The 13,475-nt window shown below is 42.5% G+C and overlaps 1 protein-coding gene across 2 annotated transcripts in view; it reads right to left on the reverse strand.

Annotated features, from left to right (window-relative positions):
• The window catches only part of LOC132491909 (transducin-like enhancer protein 1), an 87,834-nt gene that overhangs the window by 40,950 nt on the left and 33,409 nt on the right, over window positions 1-13,475 (reverse strand). For both annotated transcript variants that reach the window (XM_060100958.1, XM_060100957.1), the window contains exons 7-8: window positions 2,463-2,667; window positions 1,708-1,724 (exon numbers count right to left, since the gene is read on the reverse strand). In XM_060100958.1, the coding sequence (XP_059956941.1) occupies window positions 1,708-1,724; window positions 2,463-2,667 (222 nt within the window). The remainder of the gene's footprint in view (window positions 1-1,707; window positions 1,725-2,462; window positions 2,668-13,475) is intronic.

Genomic DNA, 13,475 nt, shown 5'->3' on the forward strand with positions numbered 1-13,475 from the left:
AGTGTGCAAATTCTACTCTTTCCTGCCACTGGCATTTCAGAGAGGCATACACCATGGTATCCCTTCCACAACTGTCTAGAACTCCTGCTCAAACTTTCTTCAGCCTTGTATCGTCTAGCATTTTTGTTGCTTTCCCTTGGTTCTTTGAGAAAGGGCTTGTGATACGTGTACCTACATATCCCTACACATCGCTCACTACAGATATATTTCCTATATTACCTTACACAGAGTAAGCATTCAATAAATATACCGTGACTTAAGGTGGAACAGTAGTACTGATAACATAAAGTTGAAATAAAAATAAAGTCTCAAACCTAGAATAAATTCAATAGATTAAAACATGCAGCAGACTAATGCATGTGGGCATTCCCAACATCATCTTCTGCCATCTCTATTCTCTGGCCCAGGATTAGGGTTTTTCATTTGATACTCTATTGAATGAACCTGGCAAAAAAGATGACAATCTACAGGGACACTGAACAGCAAAACAGAAAGGTCACCTCCATAAATCAGTTTACTTAGGTCCATACTTTCGGAGTAGGTAATTTTATTCCCTAGATCTAATTTTTTTTCTCCCCTCTTTTCTCCTCCCAACATTTTCCAAAGAAAACTTACAGGACAAGAATTTCAAAACTACCTACCTCATCCTTTCACCATTATCCATTCCCCCCAGTACATCCTGACACATGAAGTAAACAAAGCTCTGTCCCAAAAAGAATTTTAAAAATAGCTACCGTTCTACACAGAAGGTGTGTGTGGAGGGGTGCCTAAACTTTTCAAACTGAAAAAGTTTACACACCGTCCCCCCAAACTCATAAGAAAGTATCAGAGTGATTTAAAAGTTCAGTATCTCCTATTTTTTAACAATATTTAGATTGAAGATGATCAAAGTACCGCCATGTTCAGAAAGAAGGAAGGAAGGAAGGGGGCAAAAACTGGAGGTTATTTGACCTGAAAAGGGGCCAATTTCTCATTCTGTTTGTTCCACAACATGTAAGAGACGCATTTTAGAGACAGGCCTCCCCACAAGTAACCGGCAGATATGTGTACAGATCAAACGTGCTTTATGTAAAATGGGTAAGATTTAGGCTGGTGAAAAAAAATGAACTCGATAAGCACAGAGCCCCGTGCACTGAATTTCCTTGGTTTTGAGAGCTTACTCAGACACTCAGTTCTCTGGACTAAAATAAAGTTAAGTTCAAGTTCACACTCCAAGGACAATTATGAAAAGAAAACTAGATATGGAAACCTAGCAACTAAGATGCATTTGCAGAGGATAATGAATGGTTTAGGTAGAAATAACACAATACTAACTAATTTCACATATGGATTGTGACCTCTCGCCTGTACAACTGACTTAAGATAAAAATGAATACTCTCTTAAACTACAGGTAAACCTGGACTCGAAGTGCAATGATAAACATATTTTTTAAATGGGTCTGGGGCACATAGGGATCAAAGTGTATTTTCAAGTGAGTAATCATAGCAAACAGCTTTGCCTCCCTCTCATCTGATGGAAGTTTTATATAAAAGACAAAGGGTGGGGGGAAACAGTCATATTTTTTAAAAAAAGAAAAAAAAAGAAAAACAGGTCGCCGAGAGAGAGTAGAATATATGTGTCTGTGCCTGTGTTTAAAGAAAGGCGGATGAGGGTGCACTGCAGTGGGGGAGAACGCGTTTATGTGCAGCAGGCGTCAGGGTACTTACTGTGCCCGGTTCTCTGTCTGCTCCCGAGGTTACCAAGAAACGCACAGACATGCCCGTTCAGACACAGAGGCAAGAACAGAAATAAAAAAAAGGGGGGAATAATTAGAACACAAGCCCCAAACAGTTTTAAAATGGCTTTTATTTATATAAGTCATTGCACATTCCTAATACAGTGATTTCCTGAAAATTACAGTATTTTGTAAACATAAGATTTACAGTTTAACCATACACAAAAGCCTATTTTTTAAAAATTTCTTGACAGAATAAATTACTTTTTTTCAAAAATTAGTCAAGTGCAATTTTGCCCAATATTTAATGCATACTAGAATTAAAGCCTATGAAACTAAGTAGTAACAGATGCAATTATCAAACCTTTCATTTGAACACATTCACTTTCAAATTTAACTTCTTATTTCGCCCCATTTAACAACATTACTTTCTTTGAAAATTACCCAATTAAGCAGTTAACAGTTTTCCATAATATGGTACAGGCCACTGGCATTAATGAGGCAGTTGCCAAGATGTCAAGATGCCTGCCATCTAAAGAGATGGAGAAATCTACAGATGCCCACGTTAAACCCTGAAAACCTCCAGGGTGAACTGTGTTTCAGTGGCCAAGCTGTGCGACAGACAGTTCCTCTTAGCTCATTGTTTGCTCTCTGAATGGGTTGGGGCTTTCTTTAGCGGTGCACAAACTTTGCAGCCCTGTAAGAGTGTTAGGGCAAGGTCCTAATCTGGCTTGCCCGGCCTCTCACCTCTGTGGTGCTCTGCATCGTGGTGCTTCTTGTCATCTTTAATTGCCAAGTGAGACTGGCCACTCAGAGCACTAGACAGCGCCAGGAGGCCGGCACTGCCGCCGAGGGGCGGGATTCCAGGAGGCTGAAGTCCCGAAGGGTGAGGGGTGAGGGGCACTGGAGGTCCATGGCCGTGAGAAAGATGCTGAGCTTGCAACTGCTGCTGCTGTTGGTGGTGGTGGTGAGAGAGGAAGAGGAGGAGGGAGAGAGAGGGAGGTGGTGGCGGTGGTGATGGCAACCGGGGAGACAGCAGACGTGACAGGAGAGGATGGAGGAGACAGAACAGGAGGTTCCACACACACACACACACACACACACACACACACACAGAGGAAGGGAACAAGGAGAGAGACAGGGAGGAAAGAGAGAAAAAAATGTGGTTAGCACTTTCAGTCCATCAAAAGCTTTCATCTGCTCAGTTACCTGATATCATATAATCTTCCCAAAACATAATCCTCAGATTGACACTGTCACCTTCAGGCCTAACTCACGCCCTCCAAGTGTAGCCACTGATTATTAGCAAACTTGGATAAGTTAGTAAGCCCTCACACAGTGGTTAGTTCCATCTCTAAGCGCCTCCAAGGATGAAATCCAGCGCATCATTGAATCTAAGATGCCACAGATTTCAGACCCATTCTGACTTCAGAAAGGTTAAAATAGGAGAGGTGCAGATATGCATCCTATAATACAGTAACTATATTCTCAACTAGTCACCAGTTACTAGGTGACTCCATTGCACCCCAGCATTCTTGCGTTAGCTTACCACAACGTTAGGATGAGACAAAACCAAACATTATCTTTAGTTAACGGAACCTAGAAAGCAGGAAGAAGTAGCATCTCTCATGTACTTGTGTGCCCTGAGCTCATCAAGCCCTCACAGAATGGAGGAAGTATTGATATTCCCATCTCACAGATGGGGCTCAAGGCATTGAGTTTCTCCCACCAGGTGGCAGGGAAGTGAAGTCAACGTAGGAAGGACCCTCATGGCTGTGCTCTAGTCACGGTACCACCACATACAGAGGGAGCCCTCTGGGAGCCACGCATGTGACAAATGGAAGGAACCTTAGAGACAAAACTTTGTTTATCCCTTCCTTTCTCCTGAGCCCCATGCCCCAAACCTACCCCCCTCCCGTGTCACGGAAGAAAACACCAAGACTCAGGTCAAGAACCCTGCTGAGGAAAGCACTCCCACCAGATGTGTGGGACTCCAACCATGATGACCAAGTCCCCATTCCCAAATGCCTTCGCCTCTATCACTTAACCCATTCCAGAGGTTAGAAACCTGTTCACATTAGAGTATCACTGCTCTCATATATTATATTTAAGATATGTTGTAGGAAATGAAAAAGTATCCAAGCAATGGCCCTTGCACCATAAATCTGGCCACATTTCAGCTGTCCAACATAAAACTCGTTTTTGATGAGACAGTAAAAACGATTAAAGCTCAATTTCTAAGGTGTAATGTTAGGAAATTCTTAAGATTCTGATTTGTGCTCACTTCCCTGGGACTCAATAACTCGTTTTATTTATTACACCCTTGCACATACTGAATATATTAGATCTTCACACCAGATCTTCAGCAATTTCCACCCTGACCACTGATCTTTGACTGAATCCTAAACATGCTTCCGGCGCGCAAGAGCAAGAGAAAGCAGCATCTAAAAGGCAGAAATCGGTATCTATAGTCATTTTACAGTAAATTTTCAACCACTTCTAGTATCTTTTAAAAAAATCTTTAGGCGTCAACCTTCTCTTTAAACCTCCACTCCTTCCAAAGAGAGCACAGTTCTAATGCGAGGGAAACTGGAAAAGGGGTGAGGTCAGAGCAGGCAGCATTAATAGTATTCTTGGAAAGTATTTATAAAGTACTCATTCACCATTTGAGATCACAATAACAACTTCTTTATGCATAAAATCACCTTCCTGTCATCCCAAAGACACTAATTCTTGCTCCGTCACCTTTTAAGAGCTTGGCAATAGCAGGACATAAAACTGAAGGAGCTGGCAGCGGCATCACGGTCCACTAGGCATGCTCATTAGCACTTAATTAGGAACTAGACACCTGCCATAAGAAATGTGCTCGGAGAAAGATGAGGAACAGGTCTGCCCTACCAGCGATTACTATCATTACTCAGAGTAAAAGCAATGTCCGGCTTCTTGGAGGGAAAGGCAGTGATGCATACACAAGCGGGTGCAGTGGGGTAATTAAGCACGGCACTGATTAAAGAAGATGAGAGAGGCTAAGCAGAGGGGAAGGAATTTAACTATAGGGTGGAGGATACCAACCCTATCACCCTTGCCTGCACCCCACCCTCAGTCCCCCTCTAAATCCCCCCCCCAAATGGAGACACCAAAAAACAACTCCAGACGTGTGATTTTACGTTAGAGCAAAGGCAGTCTCAGGTGATATTTGGATATGCTAGAAGGAAGCAGATTTTCTGCCAAGCCCAAGTTGGTTTTTGGAAGGATGAACTGGAAAGGATTCTCCGATGTACTATTGAAAAGAAAGACTAAGCTTATAAGATAAAGGGGCTTTGCCACAGCTGTGAAACAGACCTGCAAAGTTAAACTCAACCTTCAGGCAAATAGCTCTCAACAGGGCTATCCAACAGCCTAACTGGCCGTGGGTAAGTCCCACCTCTAGCGTGCTCTAGCTTTCCAGGCCCCTTGAGGAGATAGCTCACTGCCCATCATTAGAGGCAATTAGGTTCTTCCATCCTTAGCTTGGCGATCTTGAAACTCCTTCTTCCTCCTTTTTTTTAAGAAAGCATAAATCCTATCACAAAATGAAAGGAGTACTAAGTAGGCAGCGACAGGATGAATCACAGCTGTTGAAGCTGCTGCAGGACCCAAGAAACGTGGAGACTGCTGCCTCACGTTCCACTTCTTTATCCCACCATGCAGCGCTCCTAGATCATATTTCCAGCTTCCTTATCTGGCCTCAGCTCGGAATACACCAGAGGGAGGAAGGGTGGGCGGGCATAATGGCTCCCATGTCACAGACGAAAGAGTGGCTTGCCGTGGGGCTCATAGCCAGAACAATGATTGCAAAGCTTTTATTCCCTAGAACAGCATTTCTCCTGTGACCCCAGCAGCCCAGGACTGTTCACAAGGGATCAGTTGCAGACCTAATGTTCCCAAGCAAAGGGAAGGAAGAGGGCAATCTCTTTCTCCACCGAGGACCTCACGTTTCTCCCTTCCCAGGTAAGGAGATACTCTTGTGCAATACTGCACACCCAGAGACAATCCACATTCACTATTGGGCATTTACCCGGAAATAAAACCATCTTCACGATGCAGCCTCATCAGCAGTGACAGATGGGAATTTGTTCTTAGATTTATGACTCACGAGTGCCATCTCTCCAGTCCCCACTTTCCAATACCCTACGTCTGAAAAAGGAAAGTATCTTTTGCTCTAGCTCTCTTCCAAGGAAGCTGATAAAGAAGAATCAAGCTGAAACAGAGATAGTTCCGGCTTCTCTCAGAAGAAGATGCTTAATAAGTAATAAGTGTTATTTCTAAGATAAAAAATTTATTGAAATGAATAGAGGGCCCACATCCAGGAGATTGAAACAACTGACTCCAAAAGGGCAGCCCACTTGCCCCATGTATCCTAATGAACATTTTTTTCTCAACACGGCTTACCTGGGACAGACTAGTACTCATCACCTTCACCAAAAGGAAGAAACATGAATGTTACTTAAAAATATATGCTACAAGAAAAGAGATCCTGACATTGCTATATAGTCAGCAACACATCAAAAAATCCGATGGCTCTGCCAATTAGGGGAATTTACATGAATCAGTCCTCCATAGACCCAAACCTACCCAAATCATCGGGGAAACTGTAAAATGTTTCTCAACGTGACAGCAAGGCTGGCTGGGAAAATTCAACCTTCTACCCATTCATTAGCTTGCACTAATTAGTAAACATTTTCTTTAAGTTAATGCTTATAGATTTATACACCACAGAACACATAAGCAACACAGTTTATAAAGCTATCAGAAAAGGCATTTCTGATGAACAATGGTGGTTTGGGGTAACATGTATCAATCTAGACTGGTAGCTCTTTAAACAATTTCAACACCACTTTCCCCACCCCAGGGACATTTGGCAACACCTAGAGACATTCGTGGTTGTCACAACTGGGAGGGAAAGACCAGTAGAAGTGTTGCTGGCATCTAGTAGGTAGAGGCTGGGGATGCTGTTAAACGTCCTACAATGCACCGGACAGCCCCCAGCACAGAGAATTCACGAGCCCAAAATGTCAACAGTGCTGAGGGTGAGAAGTTCTGGTCTCAACCTAAGCTGGAATTCTGTCCCATTACATTAGAACCCACGTTCTTATATGCCAAAGGACTTGCCAAATTGTTGCTTAAAAAACAGAAGTACTGGGCTTCCCTGGTGGCGCAGTGGTTGAGAGTCCGCCTGCCGATGCAGGGGACACGGATTCGTGCCCCAGTCCGGGAAGATCCCACATGCCGCGGAGTGGCTGGGCCCGTGAGCCATGGCCGCTGGGCCTGCGCGTCCGGAGCCTGTGCTCCGCAGCGGAAGAGGCCACAGCAGTGAGAGGCCCGCGTATTGAAAAAAAAAACAAAAACAAAAACACCAGAAGTACTTTAAAATATTCACTTTTCACTGTCCCTTCTCCATCGAGTACCTTGTCACAGCTCAAAAAAATGAGCCTCTGCTTCCTAATGCTGACTCCACTAACAATTCGAAACAAAACAAACAATCAGAAACTTCACATTTTACAAAACAATTTGGGAAAAGAGCTACAATGGGAACTTTTACATACTGTTCTGGTGCCTCAAAGGTGATTAGGGAAAGGTTTAGTTTGGGTCATAAGGAGATAACTGTACTTGTTCTTAATCCAAACAATTTGAATAGGCTGGGAATGAGACAAGTAAAACAAACACCAAACACTGAGTTAGTGACACTGAAAACCCGCAAGGAATAAAATAACCTCATCCGTGTCAAACAACAGCCACACATTTAGAATTTTAATTCACATTTTACCCAGTGCAGACTGGGTCAATTTATGTTGCTATATGAAATTGACTTTGCTGTTTACATTCAGAGCCTTAATATAATTGTGCAGTGGTTTCTACATTTTTGTTTCTAAAACAGGTGTAGCACAGGGTTTATCGCCACAGAGCTGCCTATACAAGTGGAAAGGACACCAGAATAAAAACGAAGGCCAACGTCCCTCTCATCCCCACTAGATGTTAATAAGTTCCTTATCACCAACCACTGAATTTCTGAAATTTAACCCACTTTATAACCTTTGGGAAAACTATGTCACACAGATCACAAACTGAACCCAACCAGAACTAAAACCATGCCCCAAAATAGCATCTTTAATGCTAAAAGTGTGACAGTAAGTGGCATTTATAGCACTTGGTATTTAAACACTTTTAAAGTGGGGGGGGGCAGTGAAAAGTAGCATTTATTGACAGTTCTCTCCAAGTCATTCTTCCTTGATTTTCTGCTATTTCTCTGTTCTTTAAAACACTCAGTTCTTATCTTGGGAGAGTGCAGAAAAAGAAAATGGGTATGCTATGATAAACAAGTGGGAAAAGTGGGGAAGAGCTATGTGGCAGGAGAAACATCAAGGACACCACAACAGGAGTTATCTGAAAACCTCCCATTATGTGGATGGCCTCTCGCGTGAAGGGGGCAAGGGTGATAAACAGGCAGAAACTGCTTGCTGGGGCCAAGAATTCGCAAGCCACTTGAAGACAATAAAATAAATAAATACATAAATCCATTGAGAGGCTCCATCTCGATGCAGGAGCACACAGAAAATGAGATGCAGAAGCAACACTGATGGCCTGTACGTAGGCAGGCACCAGGATGAAGGCCTAAATTTCTGAAAAGGATCTAAACTCGTCTTTACTGCTTCTGCATCTCAGCTAATCCACAAAGGCCAACTCATTCTGCATCACCCCCTGACTTATTCATCCTACCTGCCCTGGGTGTCTGTTTCTGTCATGACTTAAAAGACCTAAACTAGAATAAGCTTTTTAAAAGCCTTGTTTACTTAGGTAGATCCACTTATAAAACCATGTAAGGTTTCAGTGAAAAGATGCTCAGCGCCATCAGCCATCAGAGAAATGCAAATCAAAACCACAAATGAGGGGCTTCCCTGGTGGCGCAGTGGTTGAGAGCCCGCCTGCTGATGCAGGGGACACGGGTTTGTGCCCCGGTCTGGGAGGATCCCGCATGCCGTGGAGCGGCTGGGCCCGTGAGCCATGGCCGCTGAGCCTGCGCGTCCGGAGCCTGTGCTCCGCGGCGGGAGGGGCCACAGCAGTGAGAGGCCCACGTACCGCAAAAAAAAAAAAAAAAAAAAAAAAAAAACCCACAAATGAGACAGCATGTCACACCAGGAGGGCTAGAATAAAAACAATGGACAATAACAAGTGTTGGAGAAGAAGCAGAGAAACTGGAATTCTCATCCACTGCTAGGGAGAATGTAAAATGGTACAGCCACTTGGTTGTTTAAGCTAAATGGAGTTACCATATGACCCAGAGTTCCATTCCTAGATATAAACACCAGATAAAAGAAAACGTGTCCACACAAAAGTTTGTACACAAATGTTCACAGCAGCATTATTCATAACAGTCAAGAGGTGGAAACAACCTAAATGACCAGCAACTGATTGGATAAACAAATGCAGCATATTGATGCAATGGAGTATCATTCATCAATAAAAAGGACTGAAGTACTTGCTACAACATCTATAGACCTTGAAAACATTATGCAAGTGAAATAAGCCAGACACAAAAGGCCACATATCATATGATTCCGTTTATATGAAATGTTCAGAACAGGCAAATCCACAGAGATAGAAAGATTAGTGGTTGCCAGGGGGTTGAGGGGAGGGGGTATGGGGCCTGATTACTAATGAATATGGGTTTATTTTTGGAGTGATGAAAATGTTCAAGAATGAGATAGTAGTGATGGCTGTACAAGTCTGTGAATATACTAAAAACCACTGAGCTGTGTGTGTTTAAAAGGGTGAATGATGTGGTACGTTAAGTCATCTATCAATTAAAAAAAACTGCATAGATCTAATTTCTAAAATGAGATGCTCAACTTTCTATTCTGAAGATTTTTCTTCTTCCTCTGAAAAGAGGGAAAATGTTATAACGCCTTCTTCTAAGCAATCCAAATAAAAATCATATGAAAATATATGGGGAAACGAACAAGTAGACAATGCTTCAGCTCTGCATTTGTCAGAGATACCTACTTGTACCCTCAGTAAAAAAAAAAAAAAAAAACTAGCTCGACCTAAAGAAGAGGTAGGATGTATAAAAGACTTCTCTGCGATATTGCACCATCTCTTTGGAAAATTAATAAAAGGGCTGGACTGGTGGAATTTAAGTGGCAGGTATGTCACTAAATAGAAGCTGGTAGAGCTGGAAGATCCATGTTTGTTGTCATCATTTTATTTACTCCTTTTGGTAGCAGGCTATGCATTATTCTCTCAGGGTGAGAGAAAGAAACTTACAGCTGGGTTATTGATGGGCTTTCCAGGGATTAACTGCATACTCATAAGAATAAGAGGCTAACCTCATCCTCTTAAACTTCCTACACTACAATCCTATAGATGTCTGACAGCCACAGCCAGAGGAAAAAAATAATCCAACATTTTTGCTAATCCTTAAACCCATCATCTCCTGCAACAATAGGGAGTCCTTTAGGTCTACAACTCAATCTCTCAAGGACAGAAAGGCTCCTCTGCAGACACATCAGGAGTTTGTATTCACAGCCACCACCTACACAAATACACATAGTCACACACCACAGACCACCCTAGACTTCTTTTATTTCATACTAAGTTGTTTTAAAGTATAGAGAATTATAAATTTGCCTATGGAACAGGAGTATACACAGACGACCAATAACTGGAGCCCCAAACCTGAGCCCCATAGGCCTTGACAGAAGTTATATTCATGGAAAGTAAGTCAGATCACATCCAAATAAATGAGAAAGGACAAACAACGTTGCTTACATTAACCCCAAATTTCCCTGAGTTCCTGACGTTCATAGCACTGCTATGGGAAATTGTTTAAATTCTCTTATATCCAACAGTCAGCATCAAGGCAGCTATCAGAAATCTGGCATTTTGTGGTAGGGGAACTGTTCATCTGTCCATGTCTTCTAACTCTTCTCTCCTTCCAATTCTATCACAAGGATCCCCGCCACCTCTCAGGGCCAGCAAAAGGCCTGGTGCCCTTTCCTCTTTATGTTGAGTAAGGAAGCCAATGATGCCTTGTCCTCACATTTTTGCTTCTCAAACCCCTCCATCTGTTCCCCTAACTTAACTTTCCCGCCTTGTTCTGAACTTTAGTAAGTTTGTTTGTCAAAAGTTAAATGGCAGTGCTTTGGCACTTCTGAGTCCTTATTAGAAATCATTCGAGCACGACAACTTAACGGCAGGAGCAGAGCATCTGGCTGGGTCTAATCTCAAACACCAACATCCATGTAACCACCAGAACAGACAAAGGAGGAGGTGACCTGCTGCTAGGAGCAATCGCCCCTTCACAGGAGCCTGGCCAACTGGACCCAGAGATCTGCTACTGGTGCCGAAAGAAACCAGGCGGACAAAACCTCAGTTCAGGGTGTCAGCACCACATGCTCGTTGAAGGCTGCCAGCCAAGATCTTACCCCCACAAAAGCCATGCAAGGTAAATGGTATTATCCATTGTCCTGCAGAAGGACGCTGATAGAGGTTAACTGGCTGTACAAGGTCACAAAGCTAAAAAGTGGCAGTGCCGGGACTTCCCTGGTGGTCCAGTGGTTAAGAATCCACCTTCCAATGCAGGGGACACAGGTTCAACCCCTGGTCTGGGAACTAAGATCCCACATGCCGCGGGGCAACTAAGCCCGTGTGCCACAACTACTGAGCACGCAGGCCACAACTAGACAGCCCGCAGGCCACAACTAGAGAGAAGCCTGCGCCCCGCAACAAAAGATCCCATGTGCCACAACTAAGACCCAATGCAGCCAAAAATAAAATAAATAAATATTTTTTAAAAATAAAAATAAAAAGTGGCAGTGCAAAGTGTCCCAAACAAGTGCATCTCATCCTAGGCCCAGGCTTTGTCCAGGTTAACACAATACAAATGGTCTTAGAAAGATGAGCATATAACACTGAGAAGTTAGGCAGTAGGTACTTGGTTAGAAATAGATATACAACTATGTAACTGTTTTAATAAAGAAAATCACACTCTGCTAATTATTCTTTTACTCTTCTACTTTTTAATCAAAAAGCAACCGTGTTTCTTTAGGGGGGTGGGAAAACTTGGCTGAGAAGAAGCACAAGGGGACTTCCTGCGGAGGTGGGAACAATCTGCACCCAGAGAGGAATGTGGGCTACAGGGTGTGTGCATGTGCCAGTGATCAATCTGTACACTCAGGAGCTGTGCACCTCACCTGTGAATTACACATCAATTTTTAAAAAACCTGCGTGTGTACAGGTATGTATATATCCATATCTATATTTATATGATTTATATTAATTATACGTGATATAAACCCAATTATATGTGATATAAACCCAATTAAAAGATAACACTGATTATTTGGAATCCCAATCTCAACTTAAAATCAATTATGTAGTATCAGAGCAGGTAGAAGAGAGCTCTTAGTTCCCACCTCCCCAAATACTACAATGGGGAGTGATCTGAAGAGCCCGTCCGTCAATTTTCCTTTCCTTCAGGTAGCCGTTAGCTATTCCACAAATAAAATGTTACGTCAGTCAATAACCTACTTCGTTTTGAGCATTTTTAATAGCATTCCAAACTAAAAAAAAAAAACTTTGAGGAATGCTGATTAAATTGTGGAGACTATCCTGATGTTTGGGGGGAAAAAAAACCTACCAAGGTTCAAATAAATAAGTTTCCTTCCCACAATGAACTTGTTTTCTCAAGTACAAGGGAGTTTGTGCCAAACCAAACAAACCCTGTATCTATTAAGATCTCTGCATTTTTGTTGTTACAAGAACGTAACATGTTTAATAACAAAAGAGCTTATAAAAAGCAAAATTCAAAAAGTAAGGTTGCAGTTATTAGTCTGCCAATTAGCAAATATATCATCAGTCAAGCTGTTAAAAAAAGTATAACAAAAAATATCTCAATAGTTTCTCCAAGTATCAAATATCTAAGAAGCTTATCTTTCTTAAATACCAGGAATCTATGTAAGTTGAAGGCAGGTGCTGTGGTGAAAAAGATTTAAAATTCAGTATTTTCCGTCAGATATGAGAACTACGTTTCCTATGCTGGTGAGAAATGGGCACCATTAATTCACTCTACAAAAACGGAAAAAACTATAACCTCTCTCTTCCTCCTAAAAGAGCAGCCACGGTCCCAGGACACAGCTGAGCTTACCTAGAAGCCTGGTGTCCTTGAGAAGATTTAACTTTTTCCAGGTTTGCTAAAGAGAAATATCTGTAGCCCTGTCAAGCAAGCAGTAAGCTCCTTGATTGTACCTTAAAGGGAATGAGAATGTTTCAGCTCATTTGCATTTTAAAGGGTACTCTGTCATGATCTTTCACACTTGTAATAGATGTCTAAACCGTTAAATTACTATTTCTTTTCTTAGCTTGAAAGTCGATGCAGACGAAGAGCATGGCCTCTCCCAGTGTTCTTTACCCTAAGTCGGTCCCCGAACAATACTGACAGCTGCTATCAAACCGGGCTGCATTTACCCTGCGCGCAGCTGCTGCTTGTAGGAACAGACAGCCTCCCAGAGCCTCTTCCCCTCTGGGGAGACAGGCTGACACACTGCATGTTCAATGAAGGGGTGCAAAGGTCTGCTGAATTGTCAACCCAATTTTATGCTACTTCGATTTTCCAGGACGCGCACAATTCCTTTCAAGCAAAAATCAAGCATATGCCACAGCATGAAACTTATGGTGCGGGATAATTATTGATCAGTACAAACTTTAAAAGAGCCTGCTGACATA

Source organism: Mesoplodon densirostris, chromosome 6, assembly GCF_025265405.1.
Source record: "Mesoplodon densirostris isolate mMesDen1 chromosome 6, mMesDen1 primary haplotype, whole genome shotgun sequence".
NCBI lineage: Eukaryota > Metazoa > Chordata > Mammalia > Artiodactyla > Ziphiidae > Mesoplodon > Mesoplodon densirostris.